This window comes from Salminus brasiliensis, chromosome 6 (assembly GCF_030463535.1).
Source record: "Salminus brasiliensis chromosome 6, fSalBra1.hap2, whole genome shotgun sequence".
In the NCBI taxonomy this organism is placed as follows: Eukaryota; Metazoa; Chordata; class Actinopteri; order Characiformes; family Bryconidae; genus Salminus; species Salminus brasiliensis.
Genome location: NC_132883.1, coordinates 9,916,600 through 9,939,348, shown reverse-complemented (window position 1 = coordinate 9,939,348; position 22,749 = coordinate 9,916,600). Strand labels below are relative to the sequence as shown.

The 22,749-nt window shown below is 39.7% G+C and overlaps 1 protein-coding gene across 4 annotated transcripts in view; it reads left to right on the top strand.

Annotated features, from left to right (window-relative positions):
- nphp4 (nephronophthisis 4) overlaps positions 1-22,409 on the top strand; it is a 207,082-nt gene extending 184,673 nt beyond the window's left edge. For all 4 annotated transcript variants that reach the window (XM_072681571.1, XM_072681570.1, XM_072681573.1 and 1 more), the window contains 9 exons: positions 310-499; positions 2,468-2,551; positions 7,839-7,998; positions 8,199-8,263; positions 9,676-9,761; positions 11,623-11,794; positions 15,498-15,677; positions 17,128-17,271; positions 22,150-22,409. In XM_072681571.1, coding sequence (XP_072537672.1) covers positions 310-499; positions 2,468-2,551; positions 7,839-7,998; positions 8,199-8,263; positions 9,676-9,761; positions 11,623-11,794; positions 15,498-15,677; positions 17,128-17,271; positions 22,150-22,290 — 1,222 coding nt within the window. In that variant the 3' untranslated portion in view covers positions 22,291-22,409. The remainder of the gene's footprint in view (positions 1-309; positions 500-2,467; positions 2,552-7,838; positions 7,999-8,198; positions 8,264-9,675; positions 9,762-11,622; positions 11,795-15,497; positions 15,678-17,127; positions 17,272-22,149) is intronic.
- Positions 22,410-22,749: the final 340 nt, after the last annotated feature.

Genomic DNA, 22,749 nt, shown 5'->3' with positions numbered 1-22,749 from the left:
AAGCACCCTTTTCCTTCATATATTTGTGCATGAAATTTTTTCCACTCTGAAAGAGAAAGTGATATTTTCTATTCCGTATATTGAGTACATGTTATCTTTTTACAACACGTTCCCTGAAATTCCATTCCTTTAGAATTTGAGAGCTTACTCTTTCCTGGCTCATAGGAGGGGGAAAAACATAATGCACACTGCTTTTCTTGCTAGCAGAAAAAAAAGAAAAAGAAAACTGTTGGAAAGCTCCAAAAGGACCATGAGCTGTTCTTCTCATTTCTCTCACTCTGTTTGTTTTCACTCACTCTCTGTCTGCAGTGTTCTAGTGAAGGCTGAGGAATGGAGGTATTTTAAGGACTTGACGAAGACCTCCACACCGATGGAGGCGGAGATGTTTCACCTGAAGGACAACAGCTCAACCCCTCAGGTGTACCTGCGTCCCAAAGAGAGCGTCCACATCCCACTCAAGTACCAGACTTTCCTCTCCGGCCATGTCTTGCCCTCCCAGGTAAAACTTTAGTCAGTTACACAGTTCTTCTTAGGTTGGCTTGCAGGCTCCTCTCTCTTTTTGGATAAGCTCTTTTTTCTCAGGTATAATCTCACTCTTCGAGAAAGTCTCTTTACGGTGAAGTTGATCTCAGCTGGGCTCGCTCTCAGGTAAGCTGTGTCTCTGAAGAAAACTCAGCTAGGATCTTATGCTACTGCTGTGGTTTGTGCCCCCCCCCCCACACACACACATCTTTTTCTCTCAGAGCTTAGGATACTCTAAGGTGTACTTTCTAAAAGTTGGACATGGCTGGAATGAAGTGAAAGTCATTGTTACCTCTTCAGCTTCTCTGTGTATCCATGTTCTATGGATCATTGATTAGTACCTGCATAGAAATACAGTACAAATGTATTAGCTGCTTGTTAAATGATAAGACTGCAGAACAGTGCCAGTCCTGCAAACTATGCAGGCTGAATCAGATCATCCAATTTCCTGATTTCCCTAATGCTCTTGTCACTGAATGCTTTTAAAACTTCACCGCAGTTCTCCAAAATCTACTAGAAATTCTTCCTTGGACAGTAGAGACAGCAAAATCTGGATAAACTCTTTTTAAATACTTAATTTCAGAAAAAAATAAATAAATGAGCAAGTGTCCCAATACTTTTGTCTATGTATTGTATTTCTTAAATTATTTCAAACTTAAATATAATCCGACCACCGTTTAAGTCCCAAAACTACATAAAGAGAGTCTAATTAAATAAAGGGCACAACAACAAGATTATCCTGTATAAAAATATATTACAGACAAATCTACAGCAAATACAGCTTGATCAATTCTGCAATGGGTTGGAGGAATGTTGGCCATTGAGCTTCCTTTCATTAACTGCTGTTCTTGGTCCTTCCTCAACATAACCTAACATTATATTGGGTTAGATTACTTTTTAACCATTTCTTTGCAGACTTACTTGTGTGCCTAGGGTCATTGTCTTGCTGCATTACCCATTCATGGCCAAGCTTTAGTTCACAGACAGGGATACCTGGCATTCCCCTACAGAATTTGCAGTTACAATCCAGAATTCATTAGTCCATTAATGATGAGAATTTCCCCACTGTGGGACTAATAAAGGATTATCTTATGATGTCCTGGACCCAAGGCATTAAAGCGACATCAGACCATGGTTGGAATGATGTTCCTATGTTGGATTGCAGTGTTTGGTTTAAGGCTGAACATTTCTGTTTAATGTAAAACTATTGCTGCAGTGTAGCAGTTTGGAGAACATTTAAATACTGTGTATTCCTATAAATACATTATATTAATAAGCTAGCAACCCTGTATGTTGCCAGCATTTAAAAAGTTATGTGGTCTATGGTCAGCCCTGTAGTTGACCAAGTTAATACATATATATAAATACATAAATACAAATATCAAGCTTTCTGATTTTCAGCTACACTTGTCTTCTGTATTGAAATTCTGCTATTGTGTCCACCCTAGTCTCACTACTGTAAGTAGTACGTTTTAACAGTATCAGAAATGTCGGAGCAAATCTTGATACATGACCCATGTCTAAATTCCACAAGGAGTGTGGGATGATGGACAGTTCACGCCTCAAAGTGTTGATTGACCCAAGTGGAATGTGGTCACCATCTTGCATGGTAGACCTATCAGGGAATCACCAGAGAGTCTTTATCATATAATCTGGCGTGGGGTGCAGTCTGCCACAGAATTTGGCCGGGATTTTTACTGGCATTATCTCGTAGAGTGTGACAAGCAGTAAACCTGTAAGAGTGCTGTTATCGCACAGCTTGCAGCAGGCTTTAAACGTTCCCTCTAAAGCTCTCATCGTCCTGTTTACACATTAAGTTGTTTATTCTGCGGTTACTGCGAAGTTCTCTCCACCGTGATTGTAGGATATGAATGCGCTTTTAAGGAGGCCTGTAGCTATGAAAATATGTGATGTTGATTCTTGGCTTTCTGCTTTGATGTTGCAGGACACGGGCGGTTTAAAGAGCTCTAAAAGTCCACAGTTTGCTCACAAGCAGAAGTCCAACACAGTTCTGGCTAAGTCCATCAAGGTAGGAGTAACGATCCCCAGCTGACTCTCTACAACTCATAGAGAGTCTGACAGAAAATCCAAGCAAGTTGGTGCATGAAAGTATTTTTTTTAATATCATATTTTCACAGCAAACATGGATTTAGTTCAGTGAGCACATTTATCTTAATGCCATTTGATAAATTGATCAAATACAAATGATAATGGTGCAGAGTAAAATCCTCTTTTCCAGCAGTCCAGTTGCTCACAGCACATATCTGTGTTTATTTCTAAGCGGCACCATTTTGCTTTCATGAATAAATTTGCATGCAGATTGATATTACTGGGTAATGTTTAGACATTTGTCTGTGTGTTGGTAATTAAAGGTATCAATTAGGAGAGTGCTATCATAAGCACTGTACACATTAAGGTGTTCTTCAGACTACTGATTAGGCCTCTAGGGGAAAAGGTGATGTTGGACATGGAATGCAGTGAAATCTTCCACATGTTTGCGGCTCTAATGTTTGTTTGTTTGTTTTTATTTCATTCTTGTTTTATTTATTTATTTTTATGTCTGTTCCATTGTATCACAGTTTTGGATCAAAAATGACTAGGCATGAAATACTAGAGGATATTCTTATGAACATGAACAATTTGCATTCAGACTCCTTCCTTGCTTTTATTCCATCTGTTATCCGCTCCAAAGCGTTGTTGGCCTGTCCGACGGGTTTCTGTTTGCATTCCGTTAATCCACTGTGACCCGAAACGTCAAGTCCGCTTCTGACGTGCAATCAATAGTGCCTTCCATCTTGTTTGTGTGCGGCTGTAATAGCCTGTGCCACCGTGGCTATGATTAACGCTCCTGAGCTGAAGAGATGGGCGTGTCGGATGAGCTCAAGCAGACCTGCTGGCTGACCACTGCCTGTCCACTGACCCCATGTGGCTTTTTTTTCTCACGCGGCTGCTTATTGTTCCGCATTGGCGTGACGGAGATTAATTTTCTTTATTATTATTATATCCGTTGTCTGAAAGTGCAAAACTACACAAATGCATCAATTTCAAATGGACAGAGAGAAGAAAATTTTGATTTCATTTCGAAATCACCCTTCATTCACCCTACACCCTTAATTCAGCAACAAAGCATTTGCCAGTTGGGATGTTGTAAAACTATAATTGTTTTGTTAACCTTTTAAACATTCCTCGCCCTCAAACCATGTCAGTTTCCGAGTAGTTACTGAATAATTTATAGTATACTGAATCAATGCATAATTTATATATAATTTTATAGTAGTGTTATTGAATACTAGTAGTTAATGGAAATAATAGAGGTTACTGAATACAAAGTTACTGAATAATATACTGCTATCACTGAATAATGACTAATTTGACAGGTAATAGTCACTAAAGCTTAAACAATAATAATGTATAATAGCTATTTAATAAGATTGCACTCATTAATCAATTAGTCAATTATAGTAGCTGTTGAGTACAGTCTATTAGTTACTGAATAGTTAGTTACTGAGTCATTTATAGCAGCTATTGAGTATGTTCTCGTAGGTATTGAATAATTAGTTACGGAGTCATTTATAGTAGCTATTATATACAGTCTAGTAGTTACTGAATAATATGTTGCTTACTAATTTATAGAAGCTGTTAAATAGTTTAAAGGAATTACTGAATAATTACTTACTAAGGACATCTTAGTAGCTGTTTAATACATTCTACTTGTTACTGAATAATAGATATTAAAATGAAACTAAACCTGGGGTTCAGGGGCCTCATATTCAGTGTCATCCTTAGTATGAAGAGCCAGTTTTGCCTAATTTATGATTTAATCTCTTTCCCAAACATTTAAATTGTTTTACATTTATTTCATGTATTGTGATTTAAAGTTGGTTTAAACAGATGAAGGATTTTAGCATTTATAATTGCTGACAGTAGGATAAAATGCATGGGTGTGGGATTATGCCCAAGGGAAAACAGCTTTAACCATAAAATAAATTAATCATAAAAAAAAATAATAAAAAACAAATGCAAACCAGTAAAGAAAACGGGCATTTATTAAACTCATATGACTTAAAAGTAGCTTAAAGAAATCTTTCTTTTGCTGTAAATGTTTTTGAAAATGTTGAACATTGCCCACTTTTTTCCCCTCTTTCTTTTGATGTTGTATCTGCCTTGCTCTTTAGTATGTCGAATGTTTAAATTTATAGAGTGTCAAACTTCATGGTCTGCACCTCGCATTTCTGAAATGTGCAGAACTCCCATACTACCAGCTAAGTATGTGCATCATTCGACCAATAACTCTGACTGATTAGACGACATTTGTCTAAACCACTGCTCTCCTAGCTGCCTGTGTTCTGCTGTAGAGAAAACCGTGCCACTGCACATACAGTGCCTCTCTCACCCGTCGCCATGCCTCTTTTGAAGCCACACTTTTGGCCTAACTGGCTGCCAAACGTCCTGCTGCTTACAGAGCCTAACCAGGCGCTCGGAAAACAGTCCACGCTTGAGAGCACCACCTCTCCTGCAGCCTCAGCGTCCGAGTCTCCTAACAGGCTCATCACCATTCGAGGACATGGACAACAACCTACAGCAACACAAGCAGAGCTTATAGGCTCCTATAGTTTGAAGATTTTTCACCTTGGGCACTGACAGAAGCACATCACCCTGAGCACTCTCTGCCTTCTCGTCCTGAGATGTAGTCAACCGTGTCCATATTTTTATGTTTTTTTCTCTTCACTTTCCAGGCTGCGATATAGCACAGTACATGCAAATGAGGGAGGTGCTGGGCTGGCAGCGTGGGCTGCACTCAGGGGCTCGAGGAATGATAAAGGAAAGGATATTTGAGACATGTAACACAGCAGGGAAAAGTCAGACCCATGGGCCATATATTTCATGTACTGGAGTGTGCGTATTGTTCCCTTGTATCCAGCTTGTTTAACCCTGGTAGCACTGTAGACCGTGTTCTAGAGTAGCAACTTCGGTGTTGCATGCAGACTGACGTAGGACAAACAAACATTGTGTGATGCACAACTCAGATAATATTTACATCTGTTGTTTCCAGTTGGCGGACTAACTAGTTACAAATAGAGCAGTGGTGGCACAGTGGTTAAAGTGCTGTTATCACAGGATTGTGGGTTTAATACCCACGTCCACTAAACTGGCCCTGCGCTGTGACCCCGGCTTTTTTAAGCTATAATATGTGAAGAAGATAATATGGTTGTATTGTACAAGTGTATAAGTATAAAGGACCGTTAAGTTACATTAAACTTTACATTAAACTTTACATTAAACAGCTCTTAAAAAAATGGGTGCTACTACTGCTTCTTCAAATGATTCTATAGAAGAACCACTTTTGGTTCCAGAAAGAATGTGAAGAGAGGCATTTTTTTGGACTGTAGAAGTTTAAGTGATACATTAAAGTACATTAAACAATACATTTAATAGATGTACTCTCAAAAATCAAGGCTCTACAACTGGTTCTTTGAGCGATGCCATGGAAGAACCACTTTTGGTTCCAGAAAATGAAAAACATGTTTTTTAAAAAATAGATGTTTGAGTGTGAAGAACCTTTCACAGGCTTGGGACAAGAGGGTTGCAAGTTCAATTCCCCGAACTGGCTAGAATTACGTTTGTTTCCAGATAGAACCCTGTTTATAAAAGAGATGTGTGAGTGTACAGAACCGTTCACTCGGTGTGAAGTTTCTTTCAATCTCGTTTCTCTTATACAAACATGAATAAAGACCTAATATCTAAAAGATATATGCATGAAGAAGGTTTAATGAATTCAAAATAAAGGTTCTGTACCAATTCAAAGGTTTTCACAGAGTTGTTTATTTCTGGAACTAAAAGCAGTTCTTCTATGGCACCGCTCAATGAACCAGTAGTAGTATCCTTATTTTTTAGGGACGTAGCTATTTAATGTAATATTCTATGTTCTTTACTTGTCATTTATACTTTTAAAGTACAAAAAAGGGACAGAAAAATGTAATATTTCAAAGAACCATTTGTACAGTCCAGCTCGGAAGTATAGCATTTTAAGCTGTGTCCAAAACTATACCGTCTTCACTATATAGTGCACTTCCTTGGAGTTTTGTCATTTTCATTTTCAGTGCCCTTTAACAATCCCACTGCAATAAGTAGAGTACTTACAATGTATGCTTGCAGACATGGAATACCCTTAAGTGATCTGGATTTTGCATGTAGGAGGCACTCTTTCGGACACAGTCTCGGTGTTATCTAGCGATGTGATGTAAAGCTTGTCCAACCTAGCAACAGTTGCTTTGGAGGAATGCATTTGCAGCAGGACCATGGAGAGGTCCTGTGGAGATACGTTCTTCTTGAATTGGTCCTGTAGTGCCATAAGCTGGAGTCAGGCAGTTCTGGGAGTAGGCCTGTAGTTGCGGTGTGTGTGTGACAGACAGAGATGGAGAGATGAATCAGTCCTCCAATGACCATGACTGGCTCTGTTGGGTGTGTGTGTGTGTGTGTGTGTGTGCTTTTGTAGTTGTGCCTGCAGGCTGCAGAGCTGCCATGTGTAGCCCAGAGAGAGTTTCACTGTACAATACTGCTGACATACACACATGCACATGCACACACTTCACTCCATACTCCCATGTCACTCTTGGGTCACTCAGGGTCAAGTGTTGCTGCACACAAGCTGACACCACCTCCAGAAATGTGCAAACGTGTTGCATGCTGCTGTGAAGCTGACACAACGCCTGACTCCCATGAGAACGGTCCTGTACTGGATCCAGACGAGGCTTTTTTTTTCTCCTGAACATTATTTTAATTTTCCGCTGCTCTGATGGATAATTCCTTCAGTAGTACTTAACCTTTAAATGCATACCACACGTCACCAGTGGCCTGTAGATCCCCTTTTTAAATTTAGGCCAACTCCATTGGCCATTTCATTTCATTTTGAACAGTTATTGTTAGAAACACACTTTACAGCCATCGCTCAGCAGTTCAGCAGAATTCAACCTCTGTATAAATACCCATCTGATGAACCCATCTGTGGCAGTGGCAGTGAACACACACTCACACTAGTTAATTGGGGCAGTCAGAACACATACCTAAAGCAGTAGTCAGCCACCATTTGGGGTGGGTGCCTTGCTCAAGGGTCACCTCAGCCTAGTTTCCACATAGAGACTGCATGTATAGTTCTATGAGTGAGGAAGGGTGTGAGGTTCTTTGGGTTTAAAGAGTTTAGTGACTATGCTGTGCTTTGGAGGGTCCTATATAGTGATGGATGAAAGCCTGTTGTTTTACAATGTTGTCCTGCTGTGTCGGGTTGCTGACCTGTAATGCCTGTATGTGCCCCACAGGTGTTTTTCCGAGCGGAAGACGGCCAGCCTCTGGCTCTCTGCCAGGTGAATGTAGAGCCCACTCCGCATGTGGTAGACCAGACCTTCCGCTTCTACCACCCTGAACTCACCTTCCTTAAGAAAGCCATCCGGCTGCCGCCCGCCGCAGACAGCCCACCAGGTGCTGCTCATTATCAGCCTCACCCTGCTTCTGCTAACACACACACATATGCTCAGTCTCTTTCTCTGTCCAGCTTTCTCTCTTTCCCTGACTCTCTCCCTCTAGAACACACACACACGCACACACTTAGAGAGTCCTGTCCGCTGTTACTGATCTAAAGACCCCATTTGTCCTCCGTCTCCTCTCACACACGTTCACAGATGGTAGCGTCAGACTCCAGGTGCGCTGCAGCGACCCCGGTGTCATCTGCCATGCCGCCATCACGGTGAGCCAATCACGCCGCACCTCACCCACCAATCAGCCGGGTCGAGCCGACACTGGAGGAAGTGCTTCATTACTCCAGTGTCTGCAACGCCAAGATTACACACTAACGATTTCAGTAAAAGTCCAAATGTTCTTTTCATAAAGATGGGATCACTGTTTTTAATTGCAGTGATGGTCAAAAAGACCAGCTCCTGTCCAGTTTATGAGATGCTCCAGCCTTGAATCACCCTCAGTTTGTTTAGTGTTTACTTCTATCTGCAAGTTAAAACTCCACCCATCACATGGGGGGAGGCCTTCTTATTCTCAGACTGACCTGGAGCCACTCAAACTTATAATCTCCTGTCTTTTGACAAGCAGGCAGTTAGACAGTTGCACCACTCTGGAGCTGTAAAACCATGTACATAATGTATTTGTGTCCAAGAAAGAACTGAAATGGCGCAACGCTTTAACTGTCTGCTCATCAAAAGTGAGATCATAAGGTCATATCCCAGCAAGTGTTCAGCGCTACATTGTCAGAAGCCTCCTAGTGTGGGGACACCATGCGATAGGGGACGTTCTAGCCTTCAGGAATAAACAGTAAACAATCTGACTGGGAAAAACAACAGGCAGAATCTTACAAAATATTTAGACTTACTTGAGCTGCAGACAGTGTGTACATGCAGATACATTTTAAGAACACATTAAGATTATAATATAATTCTCTACAGCCTCAGGTTTCAAATAATTAATAGGAAACTAAAAAAAACAACGATTATAGATTCCAGAATGATTGAATCTACGGGATTAAGAATAAATCTCTAATAAAATGAAGATCCAGAAAGCCTGGTGTTTCAAAACAAATCATATGACTAGAGATTACATGAATAAAAAAAATATTATTATTGATCAATAAATTCTAAACGGATTATTAAACAAAAAGCCTAAATTGTTTCTGTTGTGTAGTTTATTATAATGTCTCATTTGGATCTGTTAATATTAAGCAAAATTTCAATATTTAATTTTAAACAAAATCTAAAAAGAATAGTCTGTAGGGGGTCTTATAATATTCTACACTTCGGTCTGTTATACAAAACCTAGTTTTATGTCATGTGGCCTTTAAATGCTGAATTATATAATATAATAAAATGTCATATAAACATAGTTATAATTATATAAATCATGTTACAGTATTTATATGTATATGTATATTCTACTAATTATTCAACTATTATTATTATTATATAATTATTCAACATCTAAATAACTTCTATTATATAGCTTATATTATTTCACACCTGGCTCTGGTAATGTTGAATAAAATAATGACACATCCTATAAATAAGCGATTCCAAACTTTGATACTTCTTTTCTGTGAAGGACACAGCTCTGTTGAGTGAATGAATAATGGAATTGATGTGTTTTATTGAACTGAAGGCTCCAGGAGAACCTCAGGACGTTTATCTCAAAGTGCCGGGGGCCGCCAGCCCACAGGTCAAGAAGTTCTTCATCACTGTGTTCACGTATGTACTGTTTCTGTCCTCATCAAGCTAGCCTGTGTTTGCGAGCATGCACGCCTGCCTGTGCGTGGGTGCATGCATGTAACTGCTCTTTCCTTGATTAATCTCTTCTTGTGTGATTAATGTAATTTGCTTAATCAAGATGTCTCATTTACTGTCTGATTGCATCACATTGCAATATTCATTTATTCATCAAAATCAGCCACAGTCATTTCTGAGTCAATAATCAGCGGAAATGGAATGAGCAGCATGATTTGGTAATGCACCCATCGGGCTCCATCAGCCGCAGAAGGATCCAGTGTTACTGTGCAACAGTGTAAATACAAATCGGTTCCGTTCGCTTTTACATCTGAGACACCGTAAACAGCAGAGGTAATTAGCTCTGTGCTTAGATCAGCTCTTAATGTCTCAAAGCGAATTTGGTATGGAAATCACAGTAGCGACTCTAATGTGTAAATAGAATTTCATTGATGTGTTTAGAACTTCTGATTGACGGTAATGAAGAGTATGAAGTGGATATCTGGAAGTTTGGAAGCCTATACAGTGCCACTAATGTCTCTTATTGGCTGTGCATTGAAAAATGGAGCACATTTAGAGAACACGGCTTCCCGAAATGCACTGGGCCTTTTAAACAGGTTGTTGTTAATTGATGAGGATGCTTCACTGTTTTCAGATTGTAAGTCTTAATTGCAGAAAGCGTAGCATGGAGACATTTACATTAATGGCATTTCACAGATTCTCCTCTCTAGAGCGACTTAAAATGTAACCATGTTAAAAAGTGAAGCAGTTACAGCATGTAAGAAGATGCAGCTTTTAACACTTGCTTACCTTACATATCTATACATAACTAACTATACGTGATACATTTAGAGACTTAGAGCCATTAACATCATTGACATCTGCTGATAAGGTGGTCTAAATGCATGCTTTTCTGTCTGTATTGTTGGATGTCCTGATCATTATATTAATACAATATAAAGAACAACTGCCAGATTCAAATATTCAAAAGTGAAAAAGGTTTTTGCGTGACAGTGACATATACGTTAGTGATGACGTCATTTGGTGGTGACGGATTATTTTACAAAAATACAAAATTTAACATGGGTAACAGTTCTCCTGCTGCGGTTACTTTCTACTGTAGTAATTTCCTCAATCCTCAAAGTGAAAACCCGCAGACTAAGCAGCTGTCTGTCATGTGAACGAAAAGTGTAAATAAAATCGCTGTAAGGCAACGCAGGAGCGCTAAGGAGTGTGAGGCGCGGGAGTCTCATATGGATACCACTAAGTGTAAAAAATAAATAAATAAAAATAAATGAATAAATCCTCAAGCAAGTCTACCCAGATATGTGAGAAATGAGGAGACCCGCCACTGTTTTTTGTAACACTGAACACTGAAGGCAGTGACCAGAATGGATCCTTACTCCCTTAATATTGTGCTATGTAGAGAGAGACTATTTAGTGCACTAAAATGTGCAGCAATAAAAAAATAATGATGACTTCCTCATCCACATTGGTCAGCACCAGTGGCAAGAACAAACGCGAGTAGCTGATCCGTGTTTAAAGCTCTGTGCACACACAAACTGAATTCTGAATTATAGTTAGGAAAGCATTGAACTGTTCGTGGAATAATCAACCACCATGTTGCTACATAAGCCTCCCATTAACGAACTACATGGGAAAATATATCTCATATTCACGACATTCAGTGGCTCTTAATCACTAATATACGTTACTGCCCTAAAACGTAAATAGGTAGCCAAATTTGGTCATAGCCAATGGAGGAGGGTTGAAAAGTTTCTATTTTTAATTCTAAAGTTACTACATGGTGCGTTTGTGTGTGTGTATGTGTGTGTGTGTGTGGCAGTGACCCCTGGATGGCCTCCCCCGCTCAAACCTGGCAGGTGTACGTGCATTACCTGCAGAGGATGGACGTGGTGTGTGTGTGTGGTACGCTCAGCTGGCACTCCCTCATCCTGCGTGGTACTCAGGCCATCCGCAAGGTCAAGTGCTACACCTCACATCCCTTGGAGCTCCAGGTACACACTGCAGGGGCAAAGAACATCAGCCCCTATTTGTTTCATTTAGAGTAAAGAGAGTATTCTGAGCAGTTTTAGTTTTCCGCCGTTTGGCACAGTGAACTTTTTGCACCATTGTGTGGTGCTGAGTGATCACCTTAACTGTAGTAAAGAATGAAAAACAATTCTGATGTAGATTCATAGACTCACCACCCCACTGTGTGTGCGGCAAGGCTGACAGTGGTGTCTGAGTGGAGTCCTTAACCTCCTGAGACCCTGCGTCATCATATGGGGACATTACTGCATTTCTGCTTCTCTACACAATGATACTCAGTTGTTAACTATTTTGACCCTCTGGCCTCATATGAGGTCATTGTTTTTTGCAAAATGACTTCCTGTGCACCCAGACCGGGAATCAAACCCCAGTCTCCCACATGGTGTGGTACCTAAGTGGCAGGTTGTGGTGTCTGTTGCGCCACACCAACCACAAGCAAGTTTTTATACTTGATAGGTCCCAAATAGGAGAAATTAAAAATGCACACCAAGCAAAAGTCCAGGTCTCAGGAGGTTAAAACATGTTAGAAATAAAGACCTTAAATATTGATTATTCATGGTCTTGCATCTCACGCAGATCTATATCAGTGCATTCAACATTCAACTAGCATTACTTTACACTGGGCTAACATAAACACAGATTAATTTTAATGATAAAAATAGTAAAAGTAACAAATAATTACATGAGTCATCTTCAAGAATAGGTGCCCCTTTTAGAAGTGACGATTATTCAACTCTGTAACAACCATTTTAGCCTGCTACATTCACAAGCGTGACAGGGTTAAAAATAAGGTCAAATGGTTAGTGTCTTTCTATGAAAGCAAGCCCTATTGTACCATATGGTGTTTTCACATCCCATATTTCTGTATTTTCAAATTTACTGTGATACGTTATGTAAGATTTTAAGCTTTAACTTTACTGCATGTAAAAATGTTTCATTTGTAGACAAGAGGGAAATTACCTTACCTCTGTTTGAACTGCGCAGTCAAGGAGACTTTGTCAGAAAGATTAAACCTTTATTTATTGTTTTATAGTGTTTACAGGGTTGACACCGTTGTTTTTGTACTTTTAATAGTCTGCTCAAATGTGATGTCATTCAAAGAGAAATTATATATTTTTTAAAACATTACATAAATCCATGTAAATAAGTTTTAATGTAATTCTCCATATTAATATGTTTAAGGGACTTAAAGGGCACCCAATCCTGAGAATCGCCTGTCTAATTATATTTGTGCAAATATACAATTATATAATTAAATTTGTAATATCATTAAGTTACATTACATTTGAAGTGACATTAAAAAGTCTTAAGATATTAAAGGGGGATTACATCAAAGGACTACATAACTAAATGATAAGGAGCTAAACAGTCATTCAGGATGATGTGAAACAGATCACCCCAGTCAGAATTTTCTACAATGGTCAATACGCCGGGATCATTTAATGACGTTTAATGAATCAGCATTACATATATAACTTGGACATACGTAGGTTCACTGGTTGCTTTGCATAGCAAATAAAATGGGTATATTTGCACTGTAGACATCACTTTATTAAGAAGAATAAAAGCTTTCCTAATAAAAAAAAAAACTATGAAGGATCTTAAAACACTTCATTAAGATGTTCTTAAATGGAATTCTCCAGAAAAATAAAAAAATAACACTTATCGTTTTTTTATTTATGCCATTTGTAACATAGACTCATTTTGCTGTTTTACACTGCATATTCTAAACAATTCAAAATAACTTTTTCAAGTTACGTTACGTTACTCAGTTAAATCTGTGCGTTGGAGAGCAAAATAGCAGAAATCAAAATAATAGAAGAGCTAGAAGTTGGAGAATACCAATTGTGAAAAAATCTTGTTATATAAATTTTTTAATTTATATTATTATATTTAATTTAATATTTATTTAATATTTATTTTATATATTAATATTTAATATTAATAATTAAATTAAATCTTTTTTTAAGCACAAATAAAAAAAAAGCACATCTAAAAAATGTTTTTCTAAGACATTTTTGCGATCAAATCACACTGTTTACATTTGAACAACTAAATAATGCAGATTTGTTTTTATAAATAATGAAATTCCCCTTTAAAATGTACCCTGGTAAAGTTGTAAACTCTAGCATTTAGACTTTCTTTACGCTTCAACAACAAGAAGAGTTAGCAATCAGGCTAACTTTGCACAGGAGCTTCATTAAGATTCACTACTGTAAATTGCACTCCGTCAGTTCATTCACCCTTGCGAAGTTTACTGTCTCTTTGAGAAAGACTGACACAATAAGGTAAGTCTCAGAGAATGAAGGCTTTAAAATAGCAACAAACACAGGCAAAACATCAGTCACGCGAGAACCCCGTATTGTGACTGATCTGTGGGTTTAATTTTAGGTGTGTGGGTGGAGAAAAGACACGCGCTGAATGAAGGGGTGGTAACTAGAGCTGCTATCTCGTTCAGCTCTGCTAAATGTGATTTCTACAACAGCAGCTGGTCAATTTACCGGCTGTACTTTCAGTGCAAAACAGCCATATGAGGTTTCACATGAGATGAATATAATCAGTGCAACATATGGAGTGATGCCACTGTAACATAATCAGTCGCTGGTCCTCCTCTGTAAGGGCTGCTATGTGCAATTCTTTGTACTGCAGAAGGAGCTCTTGTTAACGGAGCACAATGGGAATTCATCAGGCCTAGTTTAATCTTTATGTTATGTGCTGTGCTGTGCTGTGCTGTGGTTTATAAACCTATAGTTGTGTACATATCCCACTTAATTAGATGCAGGCTGTTGGAGGAACCAATTCACTAGTGCCTAATAGCGTTGTGTTTATGCTGTACATGCATGTGGGAGAAGTGATTTCTGTGGTGTTAGAGCTGCCCAAACTGCTTCGGTATTAAAAAATCTTCACTTCTTACGACATTTTTAAGGTAGGAAATCTAAACCAGCAGCTAATGCCGACTTGTGTAGCTGTTGCACTGGATTTTTATACTGCGTGTTCCAGCACACACATAAAGTACAGTTATCACCGTTGTGTAGACGTGGATAAACCAGAATGAAATCTGTCGGCTGAATCTGTATTGTATTGAACATTATCACGGACAGTTATGCTGGTGCCTTTACCGTGTACCTTAAAATTGAACACTGAGTTATTGTTCACAAAGTTGTGGGTTCCATGCCCAGGGGTCACTGCTAAGCTGCCACTGTTGGGGCTTAGAGCAAGGCACCTAACCCTCTCGACTCCAGCAGTGATGTAGCATGGCTGACCCCATGCTCTTACCACAGCTTTCTATGCTGAGATATGTAAAGATATAATTTCAGTTTTCAATGGCACTGATGTCCAAGACTGTCTCATCCAGCGTTTAAACACTGGAGCAGGAAATAATCACTTCCATTCACATTCACTTTCCCTAAGGTTACCATAAACTCCACCCACCGCTACACTGACAGTGTATTACCCCTAATTCTTCCCTCCTTGCCATCTCTGAAATAATGTACAGCTTCATTTGAAAGTACTTTTGACTGACAAATACACAAAGTCAGCAGCTGCTCAGTAGCAGTCAACATGTTTTGTGGTCTTTTCTAGGTACAGAGAAACATGTCAAATGGTGGAATTGATCAGGCGGATGAAGTTCTCATGTCAAGGTGTTTTTTTTTTTTTTTTTTTGTCCAGGTTGATCCAAAGGAGGTGTTCGCCCTTCCTGCTCTGGGGCTACAGGATATTCGGCTGGGGGTGAGGGCTCTGCGCTCTGGGAACAGTTTCCGCTACCTGAATGTGGTGGACATGGACACAAGGCAGTTGGTCGCAGCCTGGCTTCTGTGCACCAGCTGCAAACAGCCGCTGATATCCCGGGTATTTCTACAGCTTCTATGGTTCCAAGTGCTTTGGGTTCATTTGCCATTTCTTTACATTACATTATTGATTAGCTGTTGTAGGTTTAATATTTCGTATTTTGTTGAACTCTTAAGTGACATTCTAAACGACTGGGTCCAACAAATTCTTCAGAACAGTCATAAACACAGGAGGTGTGAGGTTTCCAGCTCTTCCTGCTCTCTGAACTTTTTGCTCCTCCTAAAATTTCATTCCTATTCTCACTGATGTGGTGCTAAACATGGCAGAGAGGCTCATAACCACTGTTTCTTCTTTTCCCATTTTATATGATGCATCTTTTTGGATCTTGTACATGAACGGCCTCAAACACACCCTCGAGACAAACTTGTGGCAACATAAGTGACTTGTCGCCTGCTAGTGTAAACACAGCGTTCAAAGAGTTCGTACATTTTTCTATGTTATTTTTCTATTTTAATGTAATTGCACAATTAAATAGTAATCTTCTAATTCTGACACCTATTGACACCTTTAATTTGGTAGTTCATTTTTTAAAAAGAAATGTCAGTTCTGATGATTTGTAGGTTTGTTTTTTGCATACTGATTCAGTTACCTTATTTTTGCTTCACTATTCAAATATAATTACATAGTAATGCTATATTACATTTGCCATAACAATAACTTCTAATCAAACTCAAATCATCATAAAATATCTCCCATCAACGTCCCAAACTTTGCAGTAGCTCCATGAAGAATTAGCATTTGGCTAGTTTAGTAGCACTGGTGAGCTCTGCCTCAGTGACAGGTAATGTTCCCCTATTTGGCTAGAATTCATGGCACCACTTAGAGGACAGTCAGTGTTTAACAGGGGAGGTGAAGGCGCAGAATAAGACATGCATCATGGGAGAAGTTAACTGTCTTTAATGCGGCCTCCTCCCCTGCCTATGTGTGGCAGAGCACTGAGAACGGCAGAGTGAAAACCTTCTTCCAGACTGAGCTGAGGAAAATGGCGCCTAGGGTATTTTTAGATGTTAAATTCTGCTTTAATCATTCTGCCCCCGCCCCTCCTTCTCAGGCTCTCTTGCTCTTTATCTCCTGCACTCATTTTCTCTTACTCTTTCGCATCATTTCCCTTTTTTTGCCACCCTCATTCCTCTCTTTACTTCGAACATTCTGCTTTTGTGTCAGCCTCAGCAGAACTCTTAACACTCTCTCTCCCTTTTTTCCTTCTTCACCCACCATCACTCTGTTCTTTCAGCCATTGTTTGGTTCTGTGTACTTTCCTCCAGTTCTTGCTGCCACTGGGCACAGCTTCTTACGGCCTGCCAAAAAACCTGGTGTGTTACAATGTGCTGGCGGCGATGCGGGCGCAGATTTGCAGTACTAAGTCAACAATTCTTTCGAAGCTCAAGTACGTTGTAACAAGAAGAGCATGAACGCTTTTGCTTTTCTGTGTGCTGTGCTGCATCTCCAGGCGTTTGAGATACAAGTGCCAGTAGGGGGAGGGAGGGGCAGCAATAAGAAGATCAACTTCACCAATCCATACCCCTCCAGCAGAGGATTCAGACTGTACTCCGACCACCCAGACCTGCTTCAGTTCAAAGAGGAGCACTTTCAGGTCAGACCTTCTTTCTTCTTATTTCTTTTTCTCATGTTGTCCCTGAATAAACATCTTTCTTTAGTTTGGCAATAAAAAATCCAGTTTACCCAATGTGTCTACCCAACCAATAATGTAGTATTGTGCAAACGCCTACCCAAATCATCACCCACTTTATCATTATAAATGACATACCTCTGATCACATAGTATGTAAATATTAATTTAGTATGTAAATGTGTCTTTCACTCCCTAATCTATGTGATCCATGCTGCCAAAACACATGGTTTTGAATCCATTATTAATGTGACGTCACAAAAAATACATCAAGTGGTTTTATGTCACTGTGTTCATTAAAACATCTCCAGAGCTCTCCTCATGGGAGTCTACTAGTGTTTATAGTTATCATCCAACACCTGGCTTGATACATCAGTGCTTGTTGATGTTAAATCAGGTGAGCTGGTGATAGAACTGAACAAATTGGCTGGCTGGGGATGTCCAGGAGAAACCTGGAGACAAGCTTTGTTCTTCAAAACTAGCTTGCCATAGGTTTATGTTCATCTGCCCCGGGGAGCCCTATTTTATTGGCAGTATTTCTCTCCTCTAGGGACTAGACAAGCTGTGTGTGTGTATTTGCACATCTGCACATCTTAGTAGCTGAATGCATTCATTGCAAGGGGTATCCACAGACATGTGGACATAAAGTGTATTTGCATATTCAGCCTACATCAAATTAGCCCCACTTATTCACATAGAAGTTACAAGGGGTATTTCAGCTTGGGTTGATTTTAGAATAGGGCTAAGTGGTGAGTAGCCCATAGTTATTTACAGAACAGCAGTTATTTACATATATTAGTTTTAAGGGCACAGTAGGAAAAATTCTAAAGGATAAAAACAGGTTGGAAAATTAATTAATGATTGGTTTTGGAAATAAAAACATACGAATGATGAAAGCAAACCTTAAGGGGAAAACAGTACAACACAATGTAATGTATGGACCCTTTAAGTAATACAAATCCTGAAGTGAAAGTGAAAAAAAGTAACAGCAGACGATGTGAAGTCTTGCATTTTTGTTAATGAATCTATAACTTTATGAGTGTTTTTATTTGTTTCTTTGAACGCTGTTTACATGTCAGCACTATAGACAAGCTTAGACATCTACACATAAAGCTCTGTATATGAGCAGGTTTTCATAGTCAGTGTTGAACGCCAAAGTCCCCAAGCGCTCTTATGCATCAAATAAAACTGCTGGAACTCATAAAAAGAAGAAAATGGAAAAGGATATGGGACTCTTTCCAGCACTCCAGACTGGAAGTATGGTTTCATAAAGGGATGGAGAGGAAGGGCAGAGGGGGGGAGGTAGAGCAGAAATTTGTGACATGTGAAAGTCATTTTATTGCTGAAGCTCGTTTCAGTTTAAGCTCCTATCGCTTCCTCTGCTTTGAGCCAGCCTGCTGTTCGGAAAGCTTCAGAGCTTATGTGGAAGGTTATTTAAGAACACACGTGTGGCTTTCACTCTTTCTCTAGGGAGACATGTTATATTTTTTTCAAAAAGGAGAACAATGAAAAGTGTGAAACAGGCCAGTTACTTCAGTACCTGCTAACCACAGAGCAGGGGCTGATACCTGTAGGCCGTACTGCTGCAAGCTACCCTTTAATTAGGAACTGTTGATAAACTGCTGCAACAACATTAATTGGCAACATGCACCACGCTTGCCCATTACACTGCGGTCACAGAACGCTAGTCAGTCTTTACCCCGATATCTTCCACAACCTCTGAAAATGATTATTCTCAAGTATTAATTTTTCCTCAAAAGAAAATGATATTGTGAATGAGGGAAATGTTAATTTCATCATTGACTGCATTCGCTGATTTGCTCAGGCGCTTGGCGAGTCTCGTATGACAGCTTATGTGCCGTATCTCAGGCCAGTAAACGCCAGGACAGTGTGAAATCCAGGGCTGACGGCACCCAACACAAAATATTAATGATGCTTGGGCATCAAATAAAACTGCTGAAACTCGTAAAGAAGAGAAAGAGCTTGTTCTGTTTCCCCAGCAGTCAACACTGCCTCAATTATCTTTTCTCCCAGAGAAATATATAGCATCTATATTTTTAAAAAATGTGTAGAGTTGTACTGTTTTCTTTCCCCCTGCAAGAAGGAACATGTCATCACAAACTAGTTGCAGAGCCAAAAAACAAAAGAGGAATCGATATCTGTGTGCTTTTGTGGAGATTACTGTATAAATCCACAATACAGGGCCATATGTCTCAGCCAGCCATTAGAGATAATACAGAGAGAGGCAGAGGGAGAGAGGGGGATTCTTCTCTCCTTTTATGTACTGCTGTGACACTGCATTGGCTTAGAGTGAACTATGTACACTACTACTTTTTAAAGGTTTGAAATCAATGGTTTCAATTATATAAAAGCCCCTTGCCTGCAGATAAATACATAAACAACTAAATTGATAAAAACACAACAACTGTAAACTGCTAGCCCTGTGCAACTTCAGATTTCAAATAATTGGATGGAAACAAAGAAGCTTTTTTTTTTCCTGTTCATGGTGCTAGCTGGTCTTTGGCTTTCAAACATAAGCTCGTTTAGTTATTCATATTTTTTACAGTAGCAGCCAGTGACCAATAAAATGTTTTTACATAAACAAAGGGACCTGTTTTTCTGACCCATTTTCACCACAGCTTAGCCACAGTCATTACCAGCTACCATTATTCACACACTAGCTCTGACTCTCCATATCCCTCCATGCTACCAGCTGTAAGAGGGTCAAGGCTAACAGGCTCTCCTCCACTGCAACGCCACAATGTCACTGGTCAGCTCAGCACACTTGGAGGAGAACACTAATTGCCCAATTCTGTTAGTCGCATAATTGTCGTCTGCCTTAGCCTAGCATCACTCTAAGTATAGGGGAGATGGTGGGTATGATGGCGAGAGAATGAGGCCAGTTCTGCTCTCTTAAACTCCTGGGCACACATGGCTGTGGCATCACCGTGGATATAACTTTTTTTCATCTTCCTATGATAAGGCAACTACTTAGACAGTTGCTCCACTTGGGAGTGTATGTTACTGCTATATACTGTGTTGTATGGGTGTTATACCATCCACCTACACTATACCCCTCAAAATCTACCCCTCTAGCTACACCTCTGCTGTAAGTTATAGTATTTCTATTCTACCTTACGTTGGTTGCCAATAATATATATATATACAGTGAGTCCAAGAAGTATTTGATCCCTTGCTGATTTTCTTTGTTTGCCCACTAATAAAGACACTATCCTTCTGCACTTTTAATGGTAGATATATTCTAACATGGAGAGACAGAATATCAAGACAAAAATCCAGAATATAATTTTAAAGAATATATTTTAATTAATTTGTATTTCAATGAGGAAAATAAGTATTTGATCCCTCTTGCCAAACACACTCAATACTTAGTGGCAAAGCCTTTGTTTGCAAGCACAGCGGTGAGACGTTTGTTGTAGTTAACCACAAGTTTAGCACACACACCAGGGGGAATTTTGGCCCACTCTTCTTTGCAGATCCTCTCTAAATCATGAAGGTTGGTGGGCTGTCGCTTGGCAACTCTGACCTTCAGCTCCCTCCATAGATTTTCGATCGGATTGAGGTCTGGCGACTGGCTGGGCCACTCCATGACCTTAATGTGATTTTTCTTGAGCCAATCCTTTGTTGCCTTTGCTGTATGTTTAGGGTCGTTATCATGTTGGAAGACCCAACCACGGCCCATTTTCAGATCCCTGGCAGAGGGGAGGAGGTTGTCCCTCAGGATTGTGCGGTACATGGCTCCATCCATCTTCCCAGTGATGCGGTGAAGTAGCCCTGTACCCTTGGCAGAGAAACACCCCCAAAACATTATGCTTCCACCTCCATGCTTGACGGTGGGCACAGTGTTCTTGGGGTCATAGGCAGCATTTTTCTTCCTCCACACATGGCGGGTGGAGTTGAGGCCAAAAAGTTCAATTTTGGTCTCGTCTGACCACAAAACCTTCTCCCAATAACTTGGTTCATCTTTCAAATGATCATTGGCATACTTGAGGCGCGCCTCCACATGTGCTCTCTTCAGCAGGGGTACCTTTCGGGCACTGCAGGATGTGAATCCATTGTTGCGCAAAGTGTTGCCAATTGTTTCCTTGCAAACTGTGGTCCCAGCTGCCTTCAGGTCATTTGCTAACTCCTGCCGAGTGGTTGCAGGACGATTTCTGACTGTTCTCAGCATCATTGCCACCCCACGAGGCGAAATCTTCTTTGGAGCACCGGGCCGAGGTCTGTTGATTGTCATGTTATACTCTTTAAACTTTCTGATAATTGCACCAATAGTTGTTACTTTCACATCCAACACCTTACTAATCTTTTTGTAGCCCATTCCAGCTTTGTGAAGGTCAACAATTCTGACTCTGAGGTCCTGTGACAGCTCTTTGGTTTTACCCATGTTGGAGACTTGAAATCTGTGTGATCTGTCTGATTCTGTGGACAGGTGTTTTTCACACAAGTGATTAGTGAGAACAGGTGGCTTCAGGTCAGGTAACAAGTTGATTGGGAGTGTCTAACTGGTCTGTAAAAGCCAGAACTGCTAATGAATACTAAGGGATCAAATACTTATTTCACTCCATGAAATACAAATCAATTAATATATATTCCTTAGATTTATTTTCTGGATTTTCTTTTTAATATTCTGTCTCTCCATGTAAGAATACATCTACCATTAAAAGTATAGAATGATCATGTCTTTATTAGTGGGCCAACGAAGAAAATCAGCAAGGGATCAAATACTTCTTGGACTCACTGTATATATATATATTCAATCTTTGAACAATAATCTTGAGAGTTTATGTTGTCTATATGTCTGTTTTCTTGTCTATGTATGTAGATAAAAGGAGGGGAGAGCTACAGTATCGGCCTGCGTTTTGCTCCCAGCCAGAGTCCCGGGACAGAGGAGATCCTCATCTTTATCAATGATCTGGAGGACAAAAACGAGGAGACATACTGTGTCAAAGTCGTCTACAGATAACCCCTGCAAGCCCAACCGATAAACCCTACTTCATCAATGTCTTGCACAGATGACCTTTCCTAAAATAATCTGTTTTGTATTTTCATACACAACTGCAAATAAATGTGAATGGCAGCTTTTTGAGGTCCTCACAGTACCAGTGAACATCATCTGATTTTGTCTCATCAGTGTTTGTTATAGACATAAGCTTTCTGTGGCTTATTGAGTCAAGAACTGTGATTTTCCACATAAACATGGACTAAAAACTCTGTGCCTTTGAGATTAATCTAGATTCCATGAAGATGACAAACTAGCTAGCCAAACATTTTGTTGATAAAGAAGGCCCAGAGACATATCTATCCTTCTATCTGAGGTAGGCCTAGAGATGCATCTGTCCTTATATCTAACATCTCCCGTCTTTAAAAACAACAAAAAAGCCCTTTAAATCTAGAGCTGAGGGACTACTTTCTGTTGGTTCTT